The 26916-nt window shown below is 38.0% G+C and overlaps 1 protein-coding gene across 6 annotated transcripts in view; it reads left to right on the top strand.

Annotated features, from left to right (window-relative positions):
* The window catches only part of GAS2 (growth arrest specific 2), a 180492-nt gene that overhangs the window by 28186 nt on the left and 125390 nt on the right, over window positions 1-26916 (top strand). For 2 of the 6 annotated variants that reach the window (XM_070782424.1, XM_070782423.1), the window contains exons 2-3: window positions 12576-12740; window positions 24955-25076. In XM_070782424.1, coding sequence (XP_070638525.1) covers window positions 12596-12740; window positions 24955-25076 — 267 coding nt within the window. In that variant the 5' untranslated portion in view covers window positions 12576-12595. Of the gene's footprint in view, window positions 1-4095; window positions 4446-4623; window positions 6101-6130; window positions 12741-24954; window positions 25077-26916 lie in introns of those variants that run through there. The other 4 variants (XM_019955280.2, XM_019955281.2, XM_019955283.2 and 1 more) reach the window with 4 other exon arrangements.

Genomic DNA, 26916 nt, shown 5'->3' with positions numbered 1-26916 from the left:
TGTCACCCTGCTTATTTAACTTCTATGCAGAGTACATCATGAGAAACACTGGGCTGGAAGAAGCACAAGCTGGAATCAAGATTGCCAGGAGAAATATGAATAACCTCAGATATGCAGATGACACCACCCTTATGGCAGAAAGTGAAGAGGAACTAAAGAGCCTCTTGATGAAGGTGAAAGAGGAGAGTGAAAAAGTTGGCTTAAAGCTCAACATTCAGAAAACGAAGATCATGGCATCTGGTCCCATCACTACATGGGAAATAGATGGGGAAACAGTGGAAACAGTGTAACACTTTATTTTTGGGGGCTCCAAAATCACTGCAGATGGTGACTGCAGCCATGAAATTAAAAGACGCTTACTCCTTGGAAGAAAAGTTATGACCAACCTAGATAGCATATTCAAAAGCAGAGACAGTACTTTCCAACAAAGGTCCGTCTAGTCAAGGCTATGGTTTTTCCTGTGGTCATGTATGGATGTGAGAGTTGGACTGTGAAGAAAGCTGAACACTGAAGAACTGATGCTTTTGAACTGTGGTATTGGAGAAGACTCTTTAGAGTCCCTTGGACTGCAAGGAGATCCAACCAGTCCATCCTAAAGGAGATCAGCCCTGGGATTTCTTTGTAAGGAATGATGCTAAAGCTGAAACTCCAGTACTTAGGCGAAGAGTTGACTCATTGGAAAAGACTCTGATGCTGGTAGGGATTGGGGGCAGGAGGAGAAGGGCACGACAGAGGATGAGATGGCTGGATGGCATCACTGACTTGATGGACATGAGTCTGAGTGAACTCCGGGAGTTGGTGATGGACAGGGAGGCCTGGCGTGCTGTGATTCATGGGGTCGCAAAGAGTCAGACACAACTGAGTGACTGAAGTGAACTGAACTGAGATTGTCTTTATTGTCTAGACAATAATTTACACTCACTGAACATTTTTTTTTTAATTTGTAGAAAATTGCCTTACAATTTTTTTGTTGGTTTCTGCTGTACAGCAGTGCTAGTCAGCCATAATTATACATATATATATATATGTAATTATGTGTGTGTGGGTATATGTGTCTGTCTGTGTGTATAGATATGTATAAGTATAGCTATATGTACATATGATGTTTACATATATATATATATATCCCCTCCTGAGCCTCCCTTCCCTCCCCTCATCCCATCTCTCTAGATCATCACAGAGTGCCAGGTGTTCCCAGTGTTATTTAGCAACTTCCTACTAACAATCTGTTTTAAACATGATAATATATGTATGTCAATGCAACTTTCTCTATTCATCCCACCCTTCCCTTCCCGCACTGTGTCCAAAGTCCATTCTCTACTAGGTTCATCAGTAACATTTTTCTAGATTCCATAGATAGATGTTAATATATGATAGTTGTTTTTCTGACTTACTTCACTCTGTATAAGAGGCTCTAGGTTCATCCACCTTCATTACAATTGACTCAGATTTGTTCCTTTTTATGGCTGAGTCATATTCCATTGTATAAATGTACCACGACTTCTTTATCCGTTCATCTGTCTATGGACATCTAGGATGCTTCCGTGTGCTAGCTATTATAAATATTGCTGTGATGAACATTGGGGCACATGGGTCTTTTAGAATTACGGTTTTCTCAGTGTGTATGCCTAGTAGTGGGATTTCAGGCTCATATGGTAGATGTATTTCTAGTTTTTTAAAGAAAACGCCATACTGTTTTCCATAGTGGTTGCATCAGTTTACATCCCCACTTATGCCATTATGTTTCAAGAATGTATTTAGACACTTTTCACTCCATTAGGTGAGACATTAGCTTCCTTGACCTTCACATGAGGGAAGTTACCATCGAGTCACTAGGATTTCCTAACACAAATGTGTTTAGGTTGCGAACAAGGCAAGACAATTCCTGGACAAAAAGGTTTTCTGACAGATTTTTATAAGTGACGGATTGGAATACATAAGTAGAAATTTGATTTTCAAAAACACAAAATAAAGATCAAGTGGAAAAAATCAAATGAAAATCCACTTTGCTGCCTCTTCAGAAATCTTTTGTGTTACTTCTCTTTTGTCACCAGAAGACTATTCAGTATTCAGTATCAACTCTTAGATACTAAGAGAGAAAATACATATTTCTCCTCGTATTTTTCTTTTGGCTTTTGCTCAAAGGACAGAGGGTCTGATATAATGGAGAATTTAAAATGTAAAATACCTGGAAGAAAGAGGCATAAAAGGGAGTAATTTGGATGATGATCCTCTCCCAGTGCTTCTGGAAGACTCCTGATTGTCCCAAGTTGGGTTTAACAAATTCCCTTAATCAACAAAATTATTGTCTTTGCACTTTTTAAAATATCAATGTTGAATGATGTGACAAGAAAATTTATATAGATAGCAGAAGAGAATCTGAGCTTTTGAAAATCTAGGTGTTAAACTTTTTAAACTTTTATTATATGCTTTGGATATACTTAATTTATTGGCTGGTGATATTTTGATCATGAAAAATTGTCAAGGATGTTTGATTTTACTTCCATTTTGTAGGTTTAGAAACTAACAGGTCTTTGTTGGGGCTCTAGGAACACTCATATCTATCTGGTTAAATTTTGAAAAAATATTATTTTGACAGTGATTAGTCAAATTCATCAGTAATCCATTCTGTATGTTTTGTTGTTATTGAGGCATATGTAAGCAGTAAGGTAGGCCTTTTTATGATGCCGTTTCTCCTTAAAATGAGGAATGGCTTCCCCGCCCCCCTTTTATGGGGAAGCCCAAGGAGAAATATGGAGCTAACTGCAATACCCAATTGAACTAAAATAAAAAGCTTAGAGTTCAGTTTCACCAAACTTTTCCATCTGTTTTCTCCCCTTCATGATTTGCCCTGCTACTACAACCAAAGAACTGATTAAGTTTCTAGATGTTTTAGAGCAAATAACCATTTCCAGATGAAAGCAACAATAAGTGCAAAATGAATTTTTCCAATTATATTTAAAATTATCCACATCACTTGGCTGTTGTCTACGCACGGGTAGTTTCTTTTGTGTGTGTGAGGTGTTGGGGAGGTTGGGGTGGGGTGGTGGTATATTGTGCTTGGTTGCTCAGTTGTGTCAGACTCTTTATGAAGCCATGGACTGTAGAATTCATGGGGGTTCTCCAGGCAAGAATACTGGAGTGGGTTGCCATGCCCTCCTCCGGGAGATCTTCCCAATCCAGGCATGGAACCCAGGTTTCCCGCATTGCAGGCAGATTCTTTACTGTCTGAGCCACCAGGGAAGCCCAAGAACACTGGAGTGGATAACCTATCCCTTCTCCAGGAGATCTTCTCTACCCAGCAATCAAACAGGAGTCTCCTGCATTTGTAGGCACATCCCTTACCAGCTGAGCTTCACCGTTTTAAACATGGTATCCAAGACAAGTTTAGAATACCTGTGCTATACCATCCTTGGATGGAGATGCTTGTGAAACTGATGAACAGATGAACAATAACAACAACAAAAAGTGATCCTTTTCAACAACATTCCATGGAAAGGAGTAACTAACCGGAGGGAATTAGGACCCTGAGTTCAAGAGGTCACATGCCTACTAGAGGTGAAGGAGACAGACAGTTGCACGTCTGTCTGTCTGCTTCACAGGAAGACTTTTCATCTCAGAATAGTGCCCTAATAAACAACAGTTGGAGAAAATTGTCTGTGACATTCAACGTAATGCTGAGCCCAGACTGAGAGAAGGAAAGGTGGAATTGTATTTCCTTGTGTAAAGCGAAAACAGCGGCCATGAATAACAGCCTCTTATACAATCTGATATTTAAAGGGAATTGTAAGAAATCAAACTGTTCAATTTGGAACGAAGAGTGGCCGAAGTTACTGGAAAGCTCATGTCTCCGAGTCTGCAAAAATCACTGGCCAGGAAAGCAAAACTTTTCCAACACCCAATTTTAATATTGTGCTAAAGCCATTGACTCTGTGAAAAACCCTGAGTTAAATATGATCTCCACCCGCCCCCCCCACACCCCCGCCTCTCCCGCCCCCTTCTCTCTTAGGTTAGTGTTTGGGGGACCTGGAGGGGGCTGGAGCTTGGCCCCAACCTCGGAATTGCTGCCAAGGGCTTGTAATACAATCTCTCCCCGTTTGAAGGGTAAATCAGTGTCAACTGCGTTTGCTGTCCACCAGAAAAAGTAAGCATTTGACTTCCGCTCGGTCTGCGTGGACTGATGAAATGTAGGAAATCTGTTTCTGGCAGCGGGGCGGGGGTAAAAATCGTTTTCCCAAACAGCACCGAGAGGAGCCATCAGAGAAGTATGAAGAGGGGCCGTGCGGCTGGAGCTGCCGCCGCCGCCGCCGCCGGGCTGCTTGGGTGCGGAGAGCTGCTGCAGCAGCACGCGCGCAGGGAGGGGGCCGGCCCCGAGACGCCGCGCCAGCCCAGCCCGCAGCCCCGGCGCCGCTGAGCGCCGCCAGCAGCCCAGCTCCGGACGTGGGGTGAGCAGGCGGGCGGGCCCCGCTCGCAGACGCCGCCGCCGCCACCCTCTTGCCGCCGCGGTGTGCGCACTCTGCATCCCAGCCCGGGGGACGGCGGGGGTGGTGGGGGCGTCCTGGCAAATAACCTCGGGGACGCGGGTGGGAAGGGTGGCGTGCTGCGGACTGCGGGACGGGCTCTGGCTCTGGGTGGGTGATCACTACAGCGGGGGACCCTCTGACTCCCCGGAAGCAACCATGTGTTCCTCATCCCTATTGTGGAGGAGTCCCAGCGACCGCCGCCTAGAGAAGCCCCCGCTGGGGGCGGCTCAGCCAACCAGCTACCGAAGTAGGGACTTCTAATTAGCACGATCGTAAATGCACACTTATGCAGTCTTGCAGAAGGGTCCTTGTCTGCTTGCTCAGCGTTGTCTCTCATGGAGGAGAGGAGGGCGGAGGGGGGATGGTCTTAGTGGATTGATCCTGAGTGTTTTACTTGAGTCCGGGAGGGAGGACGGGTTGGGAGGAAACAATGAGACACGCGTGATTTGGGGTGATGCTGTGTCCCATTGATGAATTTGACAGAGTTGAGCTTTTATTACATGGATAAACAAACGCTAGGTTAGCCTATGAATCAACCTCCTTTGGGGAGATTTTTGGATCCAAAGAGCAAGGTTTTGGAATCTGGAATTGTTCGGGGAGCCGAAGAGCCAGCTTGGCTTTGGAAGCATTAACTATCCTGGCAAGATTAAATTCTATACGCCGAATAAACTGCCATTAGCGTAGCCCAGGGACTTCCCTGGGGGATCAGATGGCAAGGCATCGGCCTGCAATGCGGGAGACCTGGGTTCGATCCCTGGGTTGGGAAGATCCCTTGCAGGAGGGCAGGGCAACCCACTCCAGTATTGACTGGAGAATCCTCATAGACAGAGGAGCTTGGAGGGCTACAGTCCATGGGGTCGCCAAGAGTCGGTCGCGACTGAGCGACTACACACACACACACACACACACACAGCCTAGCCCAGACATTTCTACTGTCGTATAGAGGAAACAAAAGCAGAGGTTAACAGATTCTGTTTTCTACCTTATGGTATAATAGGGTTAGGGAAGAGGAGTGGTTGTCCATTAAACTCTTTGGAAATCAAAGCTTTTCCTCCCTACCACCCTTTTCATCTTCATCCTCTCAGCCCCTGCATCTTCATCCTCTTACAGTCAAGTGTTTGCAAAACTTTACTATCTCTCTTGTCATCTCCTTCCTCTCCCCAAGATCCCTCTTCAGCAAAGCCAGATCAACTCTGGGAGATCTTTGCCCAGGAAATAAGATCTGCATGTGTACAGGAACACCCATTAGGCTGCCTAGTGTTAAATAAAGGCTCAGACAGGTCGGAGGTGCCAGCCAGGCAGAGGAAGTCCACCTTCCCTCCCCACCTATCCCCTGAGATTCACAGAGGCCAGGCTGAGAACCATCCCATCTGCTCACTGCCTTTCTCTCCCAGCCTCTTAGCAGTGTGGACACTGATTAACTCCAGCTGGAATCTGGTTTGCCCAGCCTGTCTTTGAAATTGATCAATGAGTTCCTTCTCAAGGAATGCTCCCCCCTAACTGTGGAGGAGGAGGAGGTGGTGACTGTGGTGGTCCTCTCCAACATGGGCATCCTGGTTCTCAGTGCCTAAGACAAGGTAAGGGACAGACATCTGAGGCATGGGACAGGCAGCCTTTGCAATGCACACTGCAGGCTTTGCATAAGCTCCCTGAGTGGGCTCTGAAAGCTTGCATTTCAGCTTGTGTGCTGCTAAACTTGGGGTTTAGTTCTTCATTTTAGCCCTAACCACCATACTTTGTGATGTGGGCTGTACTTTGCTGGGAAATAAATTTACAAGACACACTTTAATCTGGTACAAAAAGTTATGTGATTGCCACTGAGTTTCCTAGTATGTTGGTAGGAAATCTTAGTTAAACTTGCAGTTATGGCACAATGTCAGCTCTTCTATTTAAGTATGTTATGCATAATTTTAGGAAGGCCAAAGTTACCTTGGTTGAAGTCAAACAATGAGATTCTAACAAATTTGTTTGCAGGGGGAGTTAAAACTGGAGCCTATGGTAAGGTTATTTTGTTATCTTTGTGGTTTTGATATGGTGGTACAGAGATCCTGCTGTTTCCTTTAATTTCTGCTAGACAGCTATCAAGATTTTCCACTCAGTGTTTTCTGACTAGAGAAAAGAACTGGAGAAAGGTAGAAAATATCTCTTGGCAAAAAGAGTAAGATGCTTGTGTAATGTTTCTGTCCTAAATCTTTTCAGAGTCAAGTCAGTTGAGTTTTTACGTACGCTCTCCCCTTACATGAGAGTACATATATATTCAACAGAATGTAGAACTCTGCTAACTCTCAACTACATTATAGTTATGGAAAACAGAAATCTTTTTTTATTGCAAACAGTGCACACACACACATACGTACACATACAACATCTTTTTATGAATTAAAGTTCAACTTAGATGAATTTGGATGTAAGTCCTTAAATATCCTAATTGATTAATGACTTTCAGATGGCTTTCTATTCAAATAAAGTCTGAAATTTATCTGGTAGGAGTCCAAGAACGAGCTAAATTGTTTGAAAGAATGGTTTAGTAGAATTTAAAAAAACAGCAAAGCTTTAAATATCTTTTATGCCAAGAAAATACAAGAAATTAATTCCCACTCAGTCTTAATTTTTTGGTTATGATTTGAGAAGGAATTATTATTGCAGGTGTACCATCATTTGGTTAAAGGCAAATCATCATGGGGCTGAACGGTAAGAAAGAGACTCCTGAAAGAGAGTTAGCATTCTTTGAGTGTTAGCATATCCTAGCAGGAGGGCTTGGATAGGATACCTTTAATGACTGTGACTAAATAGACTTGTTACTTCGGCCAAAACATCTTAAGCCTACAGTCCCTTTTAATTACCATGAATTTGGCTGGTAAGTCTAAGACCCATTTGAGTTTAAAGATTTCATTACGTAATTAGGAAAAGTAGTAACTAGTATCATTTTGCCTTTATGCTTGGCACTTTTCAATTTCAGACAAGTTGCTCACTCCCCTTAGCCAGAAGCAAAGGTCCATTTACAAGATCTAAAATTACCTTCCTGGTTAAATTTTGGACTTTTATTCTCTGTAAAATTTTGCATTCCTGACATTGGTTGAGAATATATAGCTTTGTAGAGCTATTATTGGTCAGCCAAAATGAATCCCATAGATGTAAAGAACTCAGAATGATGAAAGAGCCATCTAGAGCCATCCTTGGTTGTTAATTTTTTGAGTCTAACTTGAAAGAGAGCATTTTCTACGTTGGGAATTTTGAAGGGTGTTTGACTTAAGGTGTTTTTATTTATTTAATTTTCATTTTAAAAGAAATTGGCCTATTAAATTTGTTTTCTTCATGCTTTACTCCTATAGCACACAAAACTGACTAGATAAAAGTGAGGTCAATGCTCTAAATGAGAACAAAGGTGGCCTGTAGTGATAGGACCCTTGACTGTGGGTTCATTAGCACTCTGTTTTAAATGGCCACAGTGAGGCATCTGTGTGTGTGTGTGTGTTGGCGGGGGTGACATCTGTCACATTTAATTTAAAAGATACGGCATTCCTCGATCTTAATGGCTTATAAGTCTTTGCTGCTAAAGTGAAGTGTAATATGTTACCAAAATTTGCTGTCAAAAACACATGTAAATTACCCATCTTGGAGCTCAACATTTCATTCATCATCTTGGGGTCTTCATACCTCTCAATATGAAGAAAAGTTGGGATTTTCAATTATTTATGGTTTTATTTCACCAATACTTTATCTTTTTTTTTTGGCTATACCATTCCTTTTCCAAAATCTTAGTTCCCTGACCAGGGATTGAACCCGCCCCTCAGTAGTGAAAGTGCAGAGTGCTAACCACTGGGACTGCCAGGAATTCTTCATCAATACTTTTATCAGTTTTCATTTCTCCCCCTTATCCTTTGTCTTTTCTTAGTGATTTAGAGTTCTACAAAGTATCCCTATTTTGTTACAAAATTTCTTTTCTTTCAAAAATAAGTCAATGGAAGCTTTATTTTGGCGTCTTTCCTATGGTGATGATTTCAATTTAGCAAGTATTTGTTGAATATAAAATATATGCCAAATACTGACACAAATATTTCATTTTCACAAGTGTATGTGAGGTGTTAGCCTCCAATGTACATACTGGAGAACTCAAGTACAAAGAGACAAAGTCACAGGGCTAGAATAGAACAACTACTAAATAGCAAGGTGGTACAGCTAGTATTTGACTTCACAACTTCTGATTCCAGCTCTAATATTCTGTTAATAAGGCTTCTTAACAGAATTAAATATCAGACAGTAGGGGTATGTGTTTCACTTTGTTCTTATTTTTCTTTCTTTCCAATTTATTTTCCATGCAATAATGTGATTTTTTAAAATAACATCAACAAAGACTAGAGATAGATCAGAAACCATTTTGATTATAATCAAAGAACAGCTCTAGGTGGCAAAAAAGTCTAGGTAACTTTTCTTCAGAGTCAAAACTGATGTCTTCAGCTGGGATTCTGAAACAACAGACTAAACCAAGTCTTCAAACATGTGATATTTTACTTACGGAGTCATTAATTTTTTCTTCTTCCCCCTGGGCTAGTTCAAGTCTCATCATATTCATAATGATTATTCCAGAATCACGTCTATGGAAAGAAAGAAAAAAAATACACACACACACATTCTTTGAAGAATTTTGTATTAAATTTCTGCATGTTTTTCCCTTTATTTTTCTGAATTCCGAATCCTGAGGGTTGATTTATCCATTTTTCGATAGACCCATAAAGTTTGGAGAAGCCATAGAAGAAGCTTTTGAATCCTTACTCCTTTTTTTCAAAGCATAGATTTTGCTTTGTATTACCAAAGTTACTTATCAAGTTTTAAAATATTTAGATTATAGAAATTTTAACAGTAACATCTTCCAGTATTTAGATATGTTCTAGAAGAAAGTGTTTTCTTTCTTCAAAACCTATTTTTTTTTTTTCAAGTCAGTGTATTGTTCATCATTTCATTTCCTATCTTTAAAAGCTACCCCTTGGCATCTCTAGTGGTTTTCACATACTTTTGAATATATTCAAAAGATCAGAAGTGACATTTCCCTTGTAATCTGTTCTTTGTGAGCTAATTCAACTCATTCAGATGGATTAAACATTTGTTGAAAATTATAAAACATTTATAATCCTGTAGTGATCTTTTTATCTGGATAATTTAAATTTATTTGACCTTTGCTCACCCCAATTTAATCCTTTCATTTGGAAACTGCTTCACCATGGGTAATTCTTTCACAGTCCAAATTTTGGTCCTGCTAGTTGGGCCCATGCCCATCTTTCCTGTTCATATCTCAGCCTCATTTAAATCCAAGACCACCAAGTAGTGACTCACAGCTAAACCGTAGAGTCAAGCCAAGTTTGACGGTGTTTTAAAATGTGAAAAAAGGATCAGAAGAATTTGGATGAAAATCCTAAGTTTTTTTCAAAAGGGACTTAAACAAGAAGAGTTCCTTAAACAAGAGTCCCTATATATGAGTGACTTTAGATTTCTACATATTTGGCATATGTTTAATCGTTTAACTTCTATCATATGCCAATTGCCCACTAAACTTTTCTCCACCTTTGTCACCTGGGAAAATATGATTCTGTTTTTTTTTTTTTTTTTTTTTCGTTTTTTAAATATAATTTTGATTATACACAAAGCAGTATAACAAGCATTGCTGAATTATTGTTTTGACTTAATAATCACCTGTAAATATTAAAAGATAGTTTGAATTACATTTCTGGCAAAATATGGGACAGACTGCATGAGAAATAAATGTGCCACTGTCAAGGAAAATAAACCTTCACTGTTTAGAAGTATTGAGGGGACAGATTGTGTCCCTCTGGCTCATTGAAGCTGTTACATGCCATTAGGCTTACTGTAAACTATCCCTTGATGAATTCTCTGCTGGACAATGAGCTTAAGAATTTGAGGTGTCTTCTTGCTTTTACAAAGCAGAATAGGACTCTGATGCTTCAATGGAAGTTGCAGAGCCCATAATAGCATGTAGGTAAAGTTACTGAACTCCCACTTCTCACTTTCAGGAGAGTAGTGGGAGAGATTGTGTCTTGAGAAGAAAGGCATTTTAGAGGTAACCCTTTTAAGATTTCAATTAGTTATTTAAATGTATGAATCATGGGCTTAAATGTGTTATTAAAATGCTTGTTTCTGAGGCTAGCTTAGCTTGTAGGGATCCTACACACCTACTGGGAGGTGTTTTGTTTTACTGGTCTTGGACCTATTTTTTAAAGAACCAGGGCAAAAATATTTTAGGCTTCTGGTTTAGTCACAGGTTTTGGAGAAAACTTTTAGGACTTTATATGAATAATCTCATGATAAATTGCAAAAGAAAATAGACAATTGCAATATCCTGGCACCTGTAATGACAATTTAATAGAATAGGGCAAGGGATGATAAAATATTGCACATTTTCACTAGTTACCACTTTAGAGATTTACAGAAGATATTTTCAAAGAAAATTTATAGTAATTCTTTTTGTACAAAAAAAGAAATCAAAGCATAATTTGTTTGGAAATGAAATTGTGCTTTTAAATTATATACTGATGGCACTTTTTAGGTATGCAGCAAAATGTTTGGAAGACCATCACATTTTACATTTTTGTGAATACCAATGTCTAATTTTTTTTTAAAGCTGTCTTTAAAAGACAAAAATTAACCTAGGCTGAGAAGCGTTTGAGATTAATTGGAAAAGAATGCTATGTAAGGTTTCAAATTTTAAAACCAACAAGGCTATAAACAACTTATACCAGTAAACTTAAAGTACCATTAGTAATAAATATAGCTGAAAACCCTATTATAGCATATAAATCTTACTTTTTGCCAGTTGCAAACATTTTCCTTTTATTCAGTCATAATACATTTTGTTATTTTATAGGCACTATTTGCATATAGAATGGAGTTAAACACATAGTTAAACTTATGAGTTTATTACTTTACTGCCCCATTATTATATCTACAGTCTTAGGTCCTATAAATAACGCAAAAAATGAATGTAGTGTTACATTCGAGGCCAACTATATATTCATACATTTTTCCCCCCTGCAACCCACTTTGAGGACTGTGTTACTCATAGGTGAGTGAATTTATTTCTTGTTGTGTAGATATATGTAATTACTTTTATGCTAAAGATGATTACAAATAAACCCTGGTATGCAAAACTTACGAAGTGGGAAGGTACAAAGTAAGACAAAAGAAAACCTGTGATGATAGTTATTAGAATTAAGGTGTAATTCCTGAATTATAATATGGGTACTTGATGACACTATTATAAAATGTGTCATTCTGAAAACAGTAATGGTCTTACAGTATGAAGACCCAAGTTCAAAGCTGACTCTGCCATGATCTAACCCTATGATTTCGGTTGAGTCACCATTCCTCTTTGGGTTTTGTTTCCATTAACTATATATGCATACTTATAGCAGATTCATGTTGTTTTTGCCGCAGAAATTAACACAGCACTGTAAAGCAATTATTCTTCAATTAAAAAATTTTTAAAAAGTGCAAGCTCTCCTGTGTCCCACCCAACTCTTTTAAAGTGTAAGTACATGATCACTTGGCCATCTGTAAAGAACCAAGTGCTATGCTTAATCTCATAGGTAATAGTTTGAAGAGTAGTGATCATATGTCGATAAGAAATTTTCTAAATACTGTCATTGCTAGTATTCAGTCCTAAAATTCTGTGGAAATTTATGGCTTCAAAAATTAACCCAAACAATGGAGGTTTACAATTTGGATACCAAAATTTTAATGGAATTTCTTGCTTTCAAAACTGACTTTTTTCCAGATGTGATGTTTTCTACAAGCATAGAGCTTACTGTTTGATTTTTCTATTTGACCTTTGATTGCTGCTGTTTCTGACCAAATAGTTGGTCAAAACTGACAAGGGCCAGTACTGATAGAGCAAACGGTTGTTTCCTGGGGGTTAATAATTAATAACCTGACTTGTCATCCAAAAGTCTGCAGATCCTGTTCCTTACTGTGCCATTTTTAGCAAGGTTTTAACAAGAGAAGTCTGTATAAAAAGCAATTGCTCTTTTGTTTCCAAAACAGGTATTACAAGTGGATAAATAATGTGCACTGCTCTGAGCCCAAAGGTACGCAGTGGACCTGGCCTTTCTGATATGCATCAGTATAGCCAGTGGCTGGCCAGCAGACATGAAGCTAATTTGCTGCCGATGAAAGAAGATCTGGCCTTGTGGTTAACCAATCTGTTAGGTAAGGTTATAAGACCTCGTTTTGTCAGCAAAGATAACAAGTTTATTCCCCCTGCTCCTGTAATATCCTTCTCCTAAGCATGTGACAGCACCTTAGAAAGAAAAACTTTCATCAGTTTCATTTCGCATCTGGGATACCTGAAGCATGTGGAAAATTTAAATGAATTTCCCAATGTCTCTTACATTAACTGTGCTTAGTTATTCCAATATAATGTATTGGATTGTGGAACTATGTGGTCAAATTGCTTATTTTACCTACACGCTTGCTGATCTGATTTATTTTTACTTTTCTTTCATGCAACTGGCCAGTTTGGCCTATTCTTTCGACACTGCACAAGAGCCACAGTCTGTGAAATCTGGCTTCTAAAACTTGGTTTCTTTGCTCTCATTTTATAATACATCTTCTGTTGTTTAGTTGCTAAGTCATGTCCAACTCTCTAAAACTGCTGAAAACCCAGACTCTGGAACAATGACTCCTCTCCTTTGTCCAAATGAGCTGACTGGAGTCATCCAACCTTGACCTAAAATTTTTCTTTTCATTGCACTTTTATTTTTAAATACTTTTCCAAAAGGACTGTCTTTGAGAAAAATATTGCTTCCTGCTAAGGCTGCCTCTTTTTTTTTGTTTGTTTTGTTTCTACTGTGCTGGCATAGTCATAGAATATAATTTCAACCATGTGCAAAGTAGAATCATACAGTTAAAGGATCATCATATAAAACAATACTATTTCACTAGTAATTTTTCGCAGAGGCCAAAATTGATTTAAGCCCTGAAAAAAGGGTCCTTATAGAGTTCATAAAATATAAGATTTGAATATTGAATATACATAGGATTCGCATGGTGCTTTATCATTCACAGAAAAGATTTCACCAACATGATCTTATTATTGAAAGGATTCCTTCAAGGTAAATGTTGTTGTTCTCACTTTTTAGCCACTGAAATGAAAGAGTTGAAGAGAAGAGCGCCCTGCGGATCTGAAATTTAACAAGGTTTTGTGAGGTTTGAGCACACTTTAGCAAGATTTTTGTTTTTGCTCACCATGGCCCTGGATTTTTATGTTGCTTTTCATTTTTTAAGCCTTTATCCTAGAGTTTCCTTTTTCTTCACGTTTTCAACAGTTTTATGTCATCTAACCAGAGCTACCACATATATAAATGCAGGTGGTATCTTTTGTGAGGAAGCCTAATTAAGGGGTGAGAGGAGAAATGTAGAAGGCATCCTTAACGTCCATCACGCCCCAGAAATAACCTTCACTGTGCTATGGAACTGTATCCACCAGAAGGAAGGGCCATCTTTCATTTATTCAAGGGAAAAGCATTTATCTCCATTATACAGAGGAACTCAGTTTAACTTAAACAGATGGGTTTCCTCCCTCTTTTGTGTGTTCACTGATTATTGTTTTATTAGCATTTTATTGACTTCAAGCTGTTTTCAGATATGGGCTCTCACAAGCATGGCAGTGTATACAGTAAGGCACAGACTTGGCATAAACTGCATGTGTTTGAACCCCAGATCTGCCAATTACTAGCATTACAATCTTGGGCAAGTTATTTAATCTCTGTGCTTCAGTTTCCTCATTTATGAAGTGGTAATGAGAGTAGGGTTGCAGTGAGATTAAATAATTAAAATATGTACACTGCTTAGAATAGCGCCTGACATAAACTCTATGTGTGGTGGTGTTATTCCATTTATTCAGTCTAGTGATACAATTAATTTGATTTGGTGAGTAAGTTTATTCATTTATTCAACAAATATTTGAGTATGCAGCAGCATAATGTATTATTTGAATAAAATGGACTCTGGAATCAGAATGCTTGAATTCAAATCTCATTTCCATCACTTGCTAGATTTGTGATATCAAGTAAGTATCTGAATGTGCTTGGGTTTTGTCATCTGTTAAATAAGTGTAATACTAGTATCGGAAAAGACTCTGATGCTGGGAAGGATTGGGGGCAGGAGGAGAAGGGGGTGACAGAGGATGAGATGGCTGAATGGCATCACTGACTTGATGGACGTGAGTCTGAGTGAACTTTGGGAGTTGGTGATGGACAGGGAGGCCTGGCATGCTGCGATTCATGGGGTCGCAAAGAGTTGGACACGACTGAGCGACTGAACTGAACTGAACTAGTACCAACCTCAGGAGGATTGTTGTAGAGTCAACTGAGATCATCCATTTTAGAACAAGGTCTGACATATAGTAACCAGCTAACTATGGTGAATACTAGCTTTTGTGTTTATTGTATTGCAGCACAGTCTTCTGAGTACTAGAGTGTGGAGTGGTGATTAGGAATAGGCAGATTCTCTGTTCTTATAGAGCTTGGAGTAGATTGAATATGAAATTAATATTAAATAAGTGACAATGAATAATTAATTGGATTTGCTATAAACTGTATAAGATATAGATTGTAATAAGAATGTAAAAACAAGGAGGTGGGAGTGAGGCAAATAAACAAGGGCTTGGGGGAAATCCTTTTTAAGGGCCTTCCCTGTTGGCTCAGACAGTAAAGAATCTGCCTGCAATGCCAGAGACCTGAGTTCAGTCCCTGGGTTGGGAAGATCCCCTGGAGAAGGGAATGGCTACCCACTCCAGTGTTCTTGCCTGGAGAATCCCCATGGACAGGGGAGCCTGGCAGGCTACAGTCCAGGGAGTTGCAAAGAGTCAGACATGACTGAGTGACTTTTGCTTCACATATTGGAAACTGAGATCTAAAGACTAATTAATAGCTAAGCAGACAAATCATGGGAAAGAGCCTGGATAGAGAGAAAGGTATGTGTTGGATAGGAAGGAGTTTGGTGTGTTGTAAGAACAGAATGAAAGCTTGTGTCAACAGCATAGATTAAAGGAGAGGGGCAGGGAGATATATGAGATTTGTTGGACCTAGAGCATGTGCTGCTTTGAAGACCAGGTTGAGGAGCTTATAATTTATTGCACGATCTATGAGGAGTCCCTGAAATGTTCTAGGCAGGGAGAAATCATGATTAATTAGAGTATAGCCTGATTACACAGGTATGTTTCAAAGTCCCATGATTTTTCATCAGAAGCATTTTATTTGGTGAATGTGATCATTTACAAAGTAGCTTGATCAGTGTGAGCAGCCCAAGACAGCCTCGAAGAATAGAGAGTCAGTGTATGTGTAATGGAAATATCCTTGGACTAAAAGTCAGGAGACCTGGCTTCTGACTGGGAGTCAGGAGACCTGGCTTCTGGTTCTGGCTCTGGCACTGGGTAGGAAACTTGCCCAAAGTCACTCAGCTATCTTTTCTGGGCTCAGTGTCCCCAACCATAAAATGAAGGGATTGGAGCAGACGATCTCTAATGTCCATTCCAGTTCCAAAAGTCTAAGTTTCCAAGAAATCCATCTCTTAAGACCCAGTTTAAAATCATCAATAGGCACAAACAAGGAGAAACCAATTTACATAAATGAATATCATTCTTTTAAAGAATAAGAAGGCTAATGTTTTCAATATTAATTGTTGGTAACACAAATGCAACCAATAGCTTGTGAAATTTTCTCAGAAAAAAAAAATCTTAATCTCCAAGTACCACCTTCTGTTAACTTGAATTTATAAGAGTAGAAAATAATAAATTTTAAGTAAATATCCTCATGGTAATCTGGAAAGTAGACCAATAGCTTGAGATTATTTAAAATGATAAAGCATTCAGAGGTAATAAAATACATTATGTTCTAGAATGGTGATAATAAGGAAGGGAGAAAAATATATGGCTATGATATGTTTTTATTACACATGATAGATACAATTAACATTCATATATTTTAGAAGGGAGCCATTAAAGCAAATTTTAAGATAATTTTTACTAGTCATTTTGTCACCCCAGAAATATTTGCAAACTTTATTATACAACCTTCTTTCAATTTTTAATTTTTATCTTCTTGAAGGTTAGGGATAGTTGGTTGAAGCCTAGAGACAGAAGGTTGAAAGTAGTTTCAAAATTCATCTGATCTCCCAATAAAGCATTTGAATTTTTTGGTGAGGTAGAAATTTGCATACTAAATTAAAGCTTTTAATAAGATTTTACCATTGTAGTTTGGACCTTACTTGTAGAAAAATTTCTTCTTTCTTTTTAGTAATACTTGACTAAACTGTAACTTTTTTTCTTCTATGTATTTCAATAAATATTAATGATATTCTGAATTCATATTTTTTGTTCCTACATATCAAGTGTCCATTTAAAAGATGGAACTTCTTAAAGAACACTCATTTTGCGTTCAGGTTTTTGGGTGGATAAAAATTATTTGATAGAGAAGAAAGTTGTTTCACTGATTCATGCTGCTGCTGCTGCTAAGTCGCTTCAGTCGTGTCCGACTCTGTGCGACCCCATAGACGGAAGCCCACCAGGCTCGTCTGTCCCTGGGATTCTCCAGGCAAGAACACTGGAGTGGGTTGCCATTTCCTTCTCCAATGCATGAAAGTGAAAAGTGTAAGTGAAGTCGCTTAGTTGTGTTCGACTCTTAGCGACCCCATGGACTGCAGCCTACCAGGCCCCTCTGTCCATGGGATTTCCCAGGCAAGAGTACTGGAGTGGGATGCCATTGCCTTCCCCTCACTGATTCATAGACCAATATTAAAATTTATGCCATAAAGTAACAATAGCAAATTTGCAATAGCTAATTTTTAGACTAAAATTTGGACTTCCCTGGTGGTGCAGTGGTAAAAGAATCTGCCTGCCAATGCAGGAGACACAGGTTTGATCCCTGGGTTGGGAAGATCCCCTGGAGCAGGAAATGGCAACCCACTCTAGTATTCTTGCCTGGAAAATTTCATGAAGAGAGGAGCCTAGTGGGCTACAGTCCATGGGGTAGCAAAGAGTCAGACAGAACTAAGCACGCACATATAGCAATGGCAGACTAAAATTTTTATATTATGATATAAACCTGTCTTATGATAAATAGTGAAGGTGAATAAATTGTCATAATAGTTAGGAGTTGTTTATAGGGTAGCATACCAGTCTGATTCATGAGAAAATCACCAGGTGATATTTACTGACTGCTCCTATATCTTTGTAGTCCAAGTATGGTTTCTAATAGCTGGCACTGTGGAGTTTTATGACCAATATTTAGAAAAGACAGCAAAATAAACCTGAAGCAAAAGAATCTTGCCTCTTAAACATTTATCTGACCATTATCCCTTGCTATATATTAAATATACACATTTGACTTTATTTTAGGCTTTCTGTTTTTGTTATTTTTGTTCATGATTTGTTAATTATGTCCTTCAGACATATTTGAACGTCAAATGATTATACAAATAAACCTTGGGGAAAGACTTGTCACTTTGAGTAAGCAGTATGTTATTAAATTAATAGTCCCAGATTATAGCAACTACTTATCATTTAAATAGATGAGACACATTCTATGTATTTCATGATTTGGGGGCTTAGGCTTCCCTGGTGACTCAGTGGTAAAGAATCTGCCTGCAATGCAGGAGACGCAGGAGGCACGGGTTTGATCCCTGGGTGGGGAAGATGCCCTTGAGGAGGGCATGGCGACCCACTCCAGTATTCCTGCCAGAAAATCCCGTGGACAGAGGAGCCTGGCGGGCTGTGAATAGGACATAACTGAAGTGACTGAGCATGCACGCACACATCATTGTTGATGGTCTCCTGAAGACTGTTGTTGACTTAACTTTGAACTAAATATAGCAACATGCTGCTGCTGCTGCTATGTCTCTTCAGTCATGTCCAACTCTGTGCGACCCCATAGACGGCAGCCTACCAGGCTCCGCCATCCCTGGGGTTTTCCAGGCAAGAGTGCTGGAGTGGGTTGCCATTGCCTTCTCCATATACTAACATAAAAGTTCTCAAATTGTTTATTTAATTTGTATTTCTTTAATCATTTGAAAATGATGGTCTACCTTTATCTTCAATTATTTAATAATACCACATGAATCACATGGGAGTATACTTTTGAAAAAAGATTTGTAGGTGTTAAACATCACAGAAATTGATATTGTTCTTAAGGATTTTAATTTGTTAGAGTATAGGTGTATATGTTTGGATATATGCAGGGACTTTGAGTAAATCAAAAGGTATATGACAAATCAAGCTAAGCTAAATTGATTTTACTTATAATTAGAAATGCATTATGACAGTTGATGTTAGAGTGATTTCCCCTTTCTTAGACTTTCCTAGATGCACATAAAAGAAAATTCAGTTGTTATATGCTTACTGTGATCGATATACTGGGTTGGCCAACAAGTTTGTTTGTGTTTTTCTGTACCATCTTATGGAAAAACCTGAGTGAACTTTTTGGCCAACCTATTTTAATATTTTTATTTTTTCAGTTATTTCTAAAAATCCCATTTTTAGCATTAAAAAGTTAAGCACCTATTTAGTGGAGTTGCTGCTGTCTAACAAGGTAGGAACAGCTCTCTTTTCTTTTTTCGTAAAACCATTTTACTAAGTACTTATCCTGCAGAGAGCTCATATTCTTGATGTAGTCAATAAAAATTCCTTAGGAAAGGTGGTATCTTATGCTAGTTCAGAAGTTTAAAGAATCAAGTTTATGTTCACAAGTTGACACCTTTCAGAGCAGTTACTCCCTAATTCTTTTCACCCAACTTTTCCAGTGGAAGCGACTCTGTCTTTTCTTGATACAAATGAGGGGTAGACTCTGAATCTGTGTGGAGCAGGTGCTGATCTGGGGTTTCTGGGTATAATCCATCATTTCCTATCTTACAACCTTTACATTTCAGTCTCAAGACACTAATTTGAGTTGATAGCAGACAAGTTGCTTTGAGTCCTCTAATTGGATAAGTAGACCATGATTGAGAGGTGTAGTGGAGACTGGAGTAGAATTTGATCATATCTGGATCACCCTTAAGATAAAATATACCGGTTTTCTTGTGCAGTGAATCAGGCTACGTATCAGGGCACGCGTGTGTTTGTGTTAAGTTGCTTCAGTCATGTCTGACTCTTTGTGAGCCTGTGAACTGTAGCCTATCAGGCTTCTCTGTCCATAGCATTCTCTAGTCAAGAATACTGCAGGGTTGCTATTTCCTACTCCAGGGGATCTACCCAACTCGAGATGGAACCTGCATCTCTCATGTCCGCCCTGCAGTAGCCAGTGGGTTCTTTACCACTAGCGCCACATAAAAAGCCCTTCCATATCAGAGCATGCCTAAATGGTATTCTCCATCATTCACCAATCTGAAAGGTGGACTGCTGTTCATTTCTCGGCACCACTATCTTCAACCCCATTCTGTCTTGTTTTTTTTCTGAGGGAGTTTCTAGAGAGAAAGATTCTGTGAAGTTTTCTACAAAGAAAAAGACAACTGCATTGAATGCACTATTATAGGAAATAGTCATTTGTATATTTAGCTAACACTAACCAAGCATGGTGGTTAAGAACGTAGACTCTATAACTAGACTTTTTGGGTTAAAGAGCCAGATTCACTGTGTGAGCTTAAGCAAGTTATTTAATCTAAATACATCAATTTCATCATCTGTAAAATGGATACAATATAAACGCCCTGCGGTTTTGTGAGATTAAAAACATGAATTCATGTAAAGTGCTTGACATATAGTGAGAACTCAAATGTTAAATATCATTATTAGATGCTGTCATATTTTAGGAAACTGCTAACTTACTAGGAGGAAAACATTATTTCCTAGCCAAATAAAAGATAAAGGTGATAATCTTTATGGAAATGATGGCTAGCACACATTTCTGGGAGAAATACACTTGTATGTACAAGTATGTGTGCTGATTTTACTTACCTGACAAAATATTTCAGTCGATGATTATCTCATATCATTGTGCCCTCATAGTTTAAGAGGAAGTGACTGATCACAATATTTAACCAACCTCCCTGATCTCTGTCTACTGGCACTGGTCATGACTGAACTGATGGTGTGAAGATCAAAGTCCAGAATTATGAACCCAGAAAGTAAACATATTTCTTCTAGACTTGGCTATTTTGGGTTAACCTTCAAGCCAATAATATAGACAACCCAGTGTGGGCTGGTACGCCACCATCATTTAATTGTATCTATTCATTACCCCTTCTTTCCCTAATTATGCAAAAAAAAAAAAAAAAAAAGGAAAAATAGGATTGGGGAAGAAATAAGTCTATGATACTAGAATCCTACTATTTCTAGCATGCATCATCTAATGTCTCAAGCCAGCTACACAATTTATATTAAAGATCTGGTTCTGTGTGACAGAGATTTACCTTTGTATAGAGTTCCCTTGAGAAATTTAATTAGTAATTCATAGTCTATTCTGTTGGATTTGTTGTGATTAAATTCAATCAACTTTATATTCTGTTTTTAATATATTTTTGGTGATATTAATGCAGAAAGTATGATAATATATCATCCCATATAAGGATTATAGTTGATTTCTTAAAATTATATACTATATTTAAAGTATATATTTTATGATTCTTAATTGTTGGATGGAAAATATGTTATATGTGAAGGTTTAAAAAAATTCTCTGCTTGCACTTTTCCTTCATTTGAGTCATACATTTCAGCCATGAAGTATGTAATAGTGTCTGCTTTAGCCAAAAGAAAAAGTCCCACCTTTTGGAGCTATAAAATATACAGAATTGAAAGCTGGCACCTAATATATTTTTCATTAGGTACAGATGTTCAATGTAAAATTCCTCAAATATTCATGAAAAGCAGGATAACAAAAATTTTTTCAGGTATAATTCAGAAAAAATAAAAGTCATACCTTTTGGTAAATTGCTAATGACTTTTTAATGAATGTCATTTTTCTTTTTATGACTTAGAAGTTCTTTTAAATTTACGTACCCTTGTCACTTAACATTATAATAGAATCTTTAAGTTTAGGTAAAGTTTACCTTCTTTACCTTGACATATTAAAAAAATATTTCTAATATTTATTTTTTATGCTTGTTTGTAAAATAACTTTCTTATTATTGTTAGAAAATGCAATCCAATATGGTGAATATATAGTAAAAATTCTGTTATGCTGGCTTTTTGTATCTTGAGACTGCTACTTTAATTCCTGAATTGAGTTGAACTGCATACAATTTTGAAGTAGTAATAGTTCTGTATAGACTATCTCTGTGGTGAGTACTTAGAGCTACTGATGTTTTGCCACCTGCAGAAATCATTATCCTAACTGAGGGCTAAATGTGAACTATCCAGTAGGGAAAAAAGAACATAAAAAAAGTAATTCTTTTTCCTCTTTCACCTGCCCTTCCCCCCCAAACTATAAAAAAAATCATTTAAAACAGATGTTTCTTAAAGACCAAATGAATTAGATATTGTGAGTTTAACTTTAAGCCAGTAGTTTATCTCTTGTTCCAGTTGGTTTATATTTAAGTGTTTGCAGAATTGAACTACATACATTTTTCTCAAGATAAAATGTAATCTTATGACTCTCTGTGTAAAACTTTAAAATACCTCCTTTTTATTTTTTTGCCTTAACTACTTTTCTTTTTTTTTTAATTTTATTTTATTTTTAAACTTTATATAATTGTATTAGTTTTGCCAAATATCAAAATGAATCCGCCACAGGTATACATGTGTTCCCCATCCTGAACCCTCCTCCCTCCTCCCTCCCCACACCATCCCTCTGGGTCGTCCCAGTGCACTAGCCCCAAGCATCCAGTATCGTGCATCAAACCTGGACTGGCATCTCGTTTCATACATGATATTTTACATGTTTCAATGCCATTCTCCCAAATCTTCCCACCCTCTCCCTCTCCCATAGAGTCCATAAGACTGTTCTATACATCAGTGTCTCTTTTGCTGTCTCGTACACAGGGTTATTGTTACCATCTTTCTAAATTCCATATATATGCGTTATTATACTGTATTGGTGTTTTTCCTTCTGGCTTACTTCACTCTGTATAATAGGCTCCAGTTTCATCCACCTCATTAGAACTGATGCAAATGCCTTAACTACTTTTCACAAAAATAATACCCAACATTTTCTCAGAGTTTTACAAGAGTTTGTTTCTTCATTTGTTAATTCACATGCCCACTGAACAAATTTACTAGGTACATTCTATGTAAGTAACATTCTGCTTACCTCTCTAGGATATATATACCTCTAAAGGTTTTTAATGTACTGATGATGACAGGAACTTTATGCAAAGCATATCAGCCATAAAGGAAGTTTGATGAGTGTCAGACTGAGTGATACTCATAAGTATGAACATATAGAAAGGCAATCAATTGTGTGCTCAGAGAATCTCTCTGTATTTCTGATTAAAAGTAGAATTTGGCTAGGCAGATAAAAGATAAGGGGGTGTTGCAGGCAGAGGCCATGCCTAGAACAAAGGCATCAGAGTGGAAATGGCAAGGTCTGCTAATGGACCTGGGAAGGCAGGGTGCAGACCAGGAGCGAGGTATAAGGCAGTTCAAATAGAAAGGTAGACTAGCAACATATGAGAAGACTTAGTATACTGGATTACAGAGTATATGTTTTATCTTTTAGGTAGAAGAGAAGATAAGGGACTATGCCACAAAGATGAAGATTGACTCAGTGAGGATTGTGTTTAGCAATATCAACTTTGGTGGTGATTATATGTTCTGGAGACAGAAGTTGAGGACTTGAAGACTAGTCATTGCTCTTGTTGATAGAGTTTAGGTATCAGATTATAAATTTTTTATTAAGATTATGGTTCTAGAAACAGAAGGAAACTTGTATTCTGAGAATTACAAAACTAGGAAAAGGAAAGCGCTTTGGGAAGGGAGTTTTGAGGAACATTTAAGGAAGAGATTAATGGTTTTATAGAGCTGAGGGGATGAAGCAATCAGGAGAGATAAAGAAGACAGTTTCTTTGGGGGGTTGACAAAAATGTACTAACATTGACTGTGATGATAATTGTACAATTCTGTGAATATATTCAAATTCATTGAATTATGTACTTTGACAGAGAAGGCAATGGCACCCCACTCCAGTACTCTTGCTTGGAAAATCCCATGGACGGAGGAGCCTGGTGGGCTGCAGTCCATGGGTCGCTAAGAGTTGGACACGACTGAGCGACTTCACTTTCACTTTTCACTTTCATGCATTGGAGAAGGAAATGGCAACCCACTCCAGTGTTCTTGCCTGGAGAATCCCAGGGACGGGGAAGCCTGGTGGGCTGCCGTCCATGGGGTCGCACAGAGTTGGACACGACTGAAATGACTTAGCATGTACTTTGAATGTGTGAGTTGTAAGATATGTGAATCATATCCCAATAAGGCTTTTACAAAGTGAAAAAAAAACAGAAGAAAGAAAATATACTTTGGGAGCATGTAAAAAAGAAGGAAAATAACTTTTACCCATTGAAATGTCAGAGATGGAAAACTGTGAATTATGTTCATAAGACTGGTAATTGAAGCTATGGATGTTTATAAGGAGAGGCAAAAAAGCAGGGATATGAACTTGATAATTCCATACTTTAGGCACTGGGTCAGAAAGGGGAGGAATGGTTAGAGGGATAGTGATTTCTTATAGAGAGTTTATTACTTGCATTAACTTTACCTGTATTATTGTGTCGACTTAAAAAAATGGACAAAGTGAGAGTCGTGAGTTAAGTTTTATGTGGGGCAAAATGAGGACTGCGGCCGAGAAGACAGCACCTCAGATAGCTCTGAGAGACTGCTCTGAAGAGGCAGGGAGGAAAGGTCAGTACATATGTGATTTTGGTGAAAGGGAAATACATGCAATCAAGTACATATTTTTCCAGAAGGTTTCTGCTAGTCTCATGAAACTTTTTGCTAGTCATGAGAAACAGTGGCTACTGTGAAGGATTTCAGTGTTTTTCTAGATATGAGGGGTTTTCCCTGGTGGCTCAGAGGGTAAATAATCTGCCTGCAGTGAGGGAGACATGGGTTCGTTCCTTGGGTTGGGAAGATCCCCTGGAGAAGGAAATGGCAACCCACTCCAGTATTCTTGCCTGAAGAATCCCATGGATGGAGGAGCCTGATAGGCTACGGTCCATGGAGTCACAAAGAGTTGGACACAACTGAATGACTTCACTTTCCTTTCCTAGATATGAGGAGATAAAAGAATTGGGCTCATAAAGAGATCAAATTGAGACCAAAGGAAAACAAAATTCCAAAGAAGCCATTTTTTTTTTTTTCAGTGATCTCTTATCCCAGATATGTAACTCAGCAGTAAATGGAATTTTGGTGATTAAAACTGCATCAAATATGTTGGCATGGATGTCACATTTGGGTTGGGGAATGACTGTGCTTTTATAAGACTTCTTTTTGTTATTGCAGGGAAGGAAATTACGGCAGAGACTTTTATGGAGAAGTTGGATAATGGTGCCTTGCTCTGTCAACTTGCAGAAACTGTGCAGGAGAAATTCAAAGAGAGCATGGACACTACCAAGCCCACCAAGGTAAAAGATCCCAAGGCAAAATCACTCACTGTCAGATGGCGGACTGCATTTGCGATAGCTTACAAATTGAGTTTAATTGGAGGATTTTGTTGTGAATGGATGCATTAATTCCTCTATTAAAAACAAAACATGGAGGGTGCTTTCTAATTAGGTACCATGTTATTTGCACTCTAATTACAGATGATCCTTTTGGTTAAGTTTAATTAAATAGAAGGTTATGGAAATTGACATTAATAGGAAATAAATACTGTATAAAAACTGGTTGAATCTGATATATTGATTTAAAATATAGCAGAGAAATAATATGTCATCAGGCAATGAACAAAATCTAGCTAAGAAAGACATCGTGAATAGGTCTTTGTTTCCAAATAGAATTATTATGGCTGTATATTGGAACAAAATATCTGGAATATGTAATTTTTTTGCTCTTTTTAAGTAAGCAGTAGATTGAACTAAGTAACTATGGACAAGTTATTTTCTTTCTGACTGTTCAGATTTCTTTTTTGCACATTGTTTTAATACTTTCCCTAGCTATTATAAACACATAATAAAAGTGTGGTGTTAGATATTTTTGAAGGGAACAATGTAGATGAAACTTTTCTTAATTTTACATAGAGAAGGAAAAGGGTAAGAAAAAATGAGGTTAAAATAATATTAAGACAGCTTAAAAGAAAAAGAAAAAAAACTTTCTGCAACTCTGGCAAAAGAAAAAGAAAAGCTGATTATGTAAAGTTTCTTTATGATTACTGAACTAAAAATCTAAACCAAAGATCAAGCTCCCTGAATTAATATATTTCTTTTTGTAGCACTGTAGTTAGTTTGGGGATAAATTTTTCTTTAGTTTTTTATATCACTCTGTAAAGTATTACATAATATACAAAGCCCCTCCATTTTTTTTTTTTCCCATCTTAAAATCAGCTCTGTGAAAGTGTTAGTTCAGTGGCTCCCAAACCTTGCTGGGCCAAGGAATCACCTGAAGATCCTTAAAAACTATGGGGCCTGGCTCCTTTACCTGAACATCCCGATTTAATCCATATGGAGAGGGACCTGGGGGCTGGGGTATCTAAACAACTCTGCAGGTGATTCTGACGTGCAGCAAAGTTTGGGAATCACTGAGTTCATTTTTCTGCATTTAGATGCAGATTAGATGATTTGTGAAAGATCACCCTGCTAGTAAATGATGGAGCAAGAACTTGGCATAGTGGTCCTCTTTCCAAGACAAGTGCTCTTTCATTTTGGTTCTCTGTGCATAGCTTAGACATGAAGAAATTGCTTATGAAAATACAAATTTAATGTTACAACTGTTAGGACACCTATTTTTCTCTGTGGCTTCCATTATAACGTAATTGGTCTCTACTTCTGTTCACTAATGAGAAAACATGATGCCTAGAAGGACAATGTGTATAGAAAATTTACTCTCAAATAACAGAGGAAAAAAAAGTATTGTGCCTAGACTTGTTTGAAAGCATAACCTTCGTGTTGGCTAGATCCTGCAACCTCTATTTGTATTATGTATTGTTGAGAAAAGAAAGCTCATTGTCTCCTTATTAAGATCGTGAACTCTTCCAATTAACAAAGTGTAAACAAGGTACAGTTTTCTGGTTTTATTTTGTAAACTTCTGCTTTTTAAAACAGAAACTAAGATCCCTTAATAGAATTATAAGACTGTCAAGGGTAAGATAGCCCCCAAAGCATTACTCTATTGCACAAAGGCTTTGATATTGAACAGATTTTGCTTGGGTTCTAGTTTTATTATTTATTGAGTGGGTGTGTCTGAGGCTTGGCTTCATTATCTGTAAAATAGGATTAAAAAGCATGTATCTGTGCCTCCCAGAGAGTA

Source organism: Bos indicus, chromosome 29 (assembly GCF_029378745.1).
Source record: "Bos indicus isolate NIAB-ARS_2022 breed Sahiwal x Tharparkar chromosome 29, NIAB-ARS_B.indTharparkar_mat_pri_1.0, whole genome shotgun sequence".
Taxonomy (NCBI): Eukaryota; Metazoa; Chordata; class Mammalia; order Artiodactyla; family Bovidae; genus Bos; species Bos indicus.
Note: the sequence above shows the minus strand (reverse complement) of the source record. Positions and strands in the feature narration are given on the sequence as shown.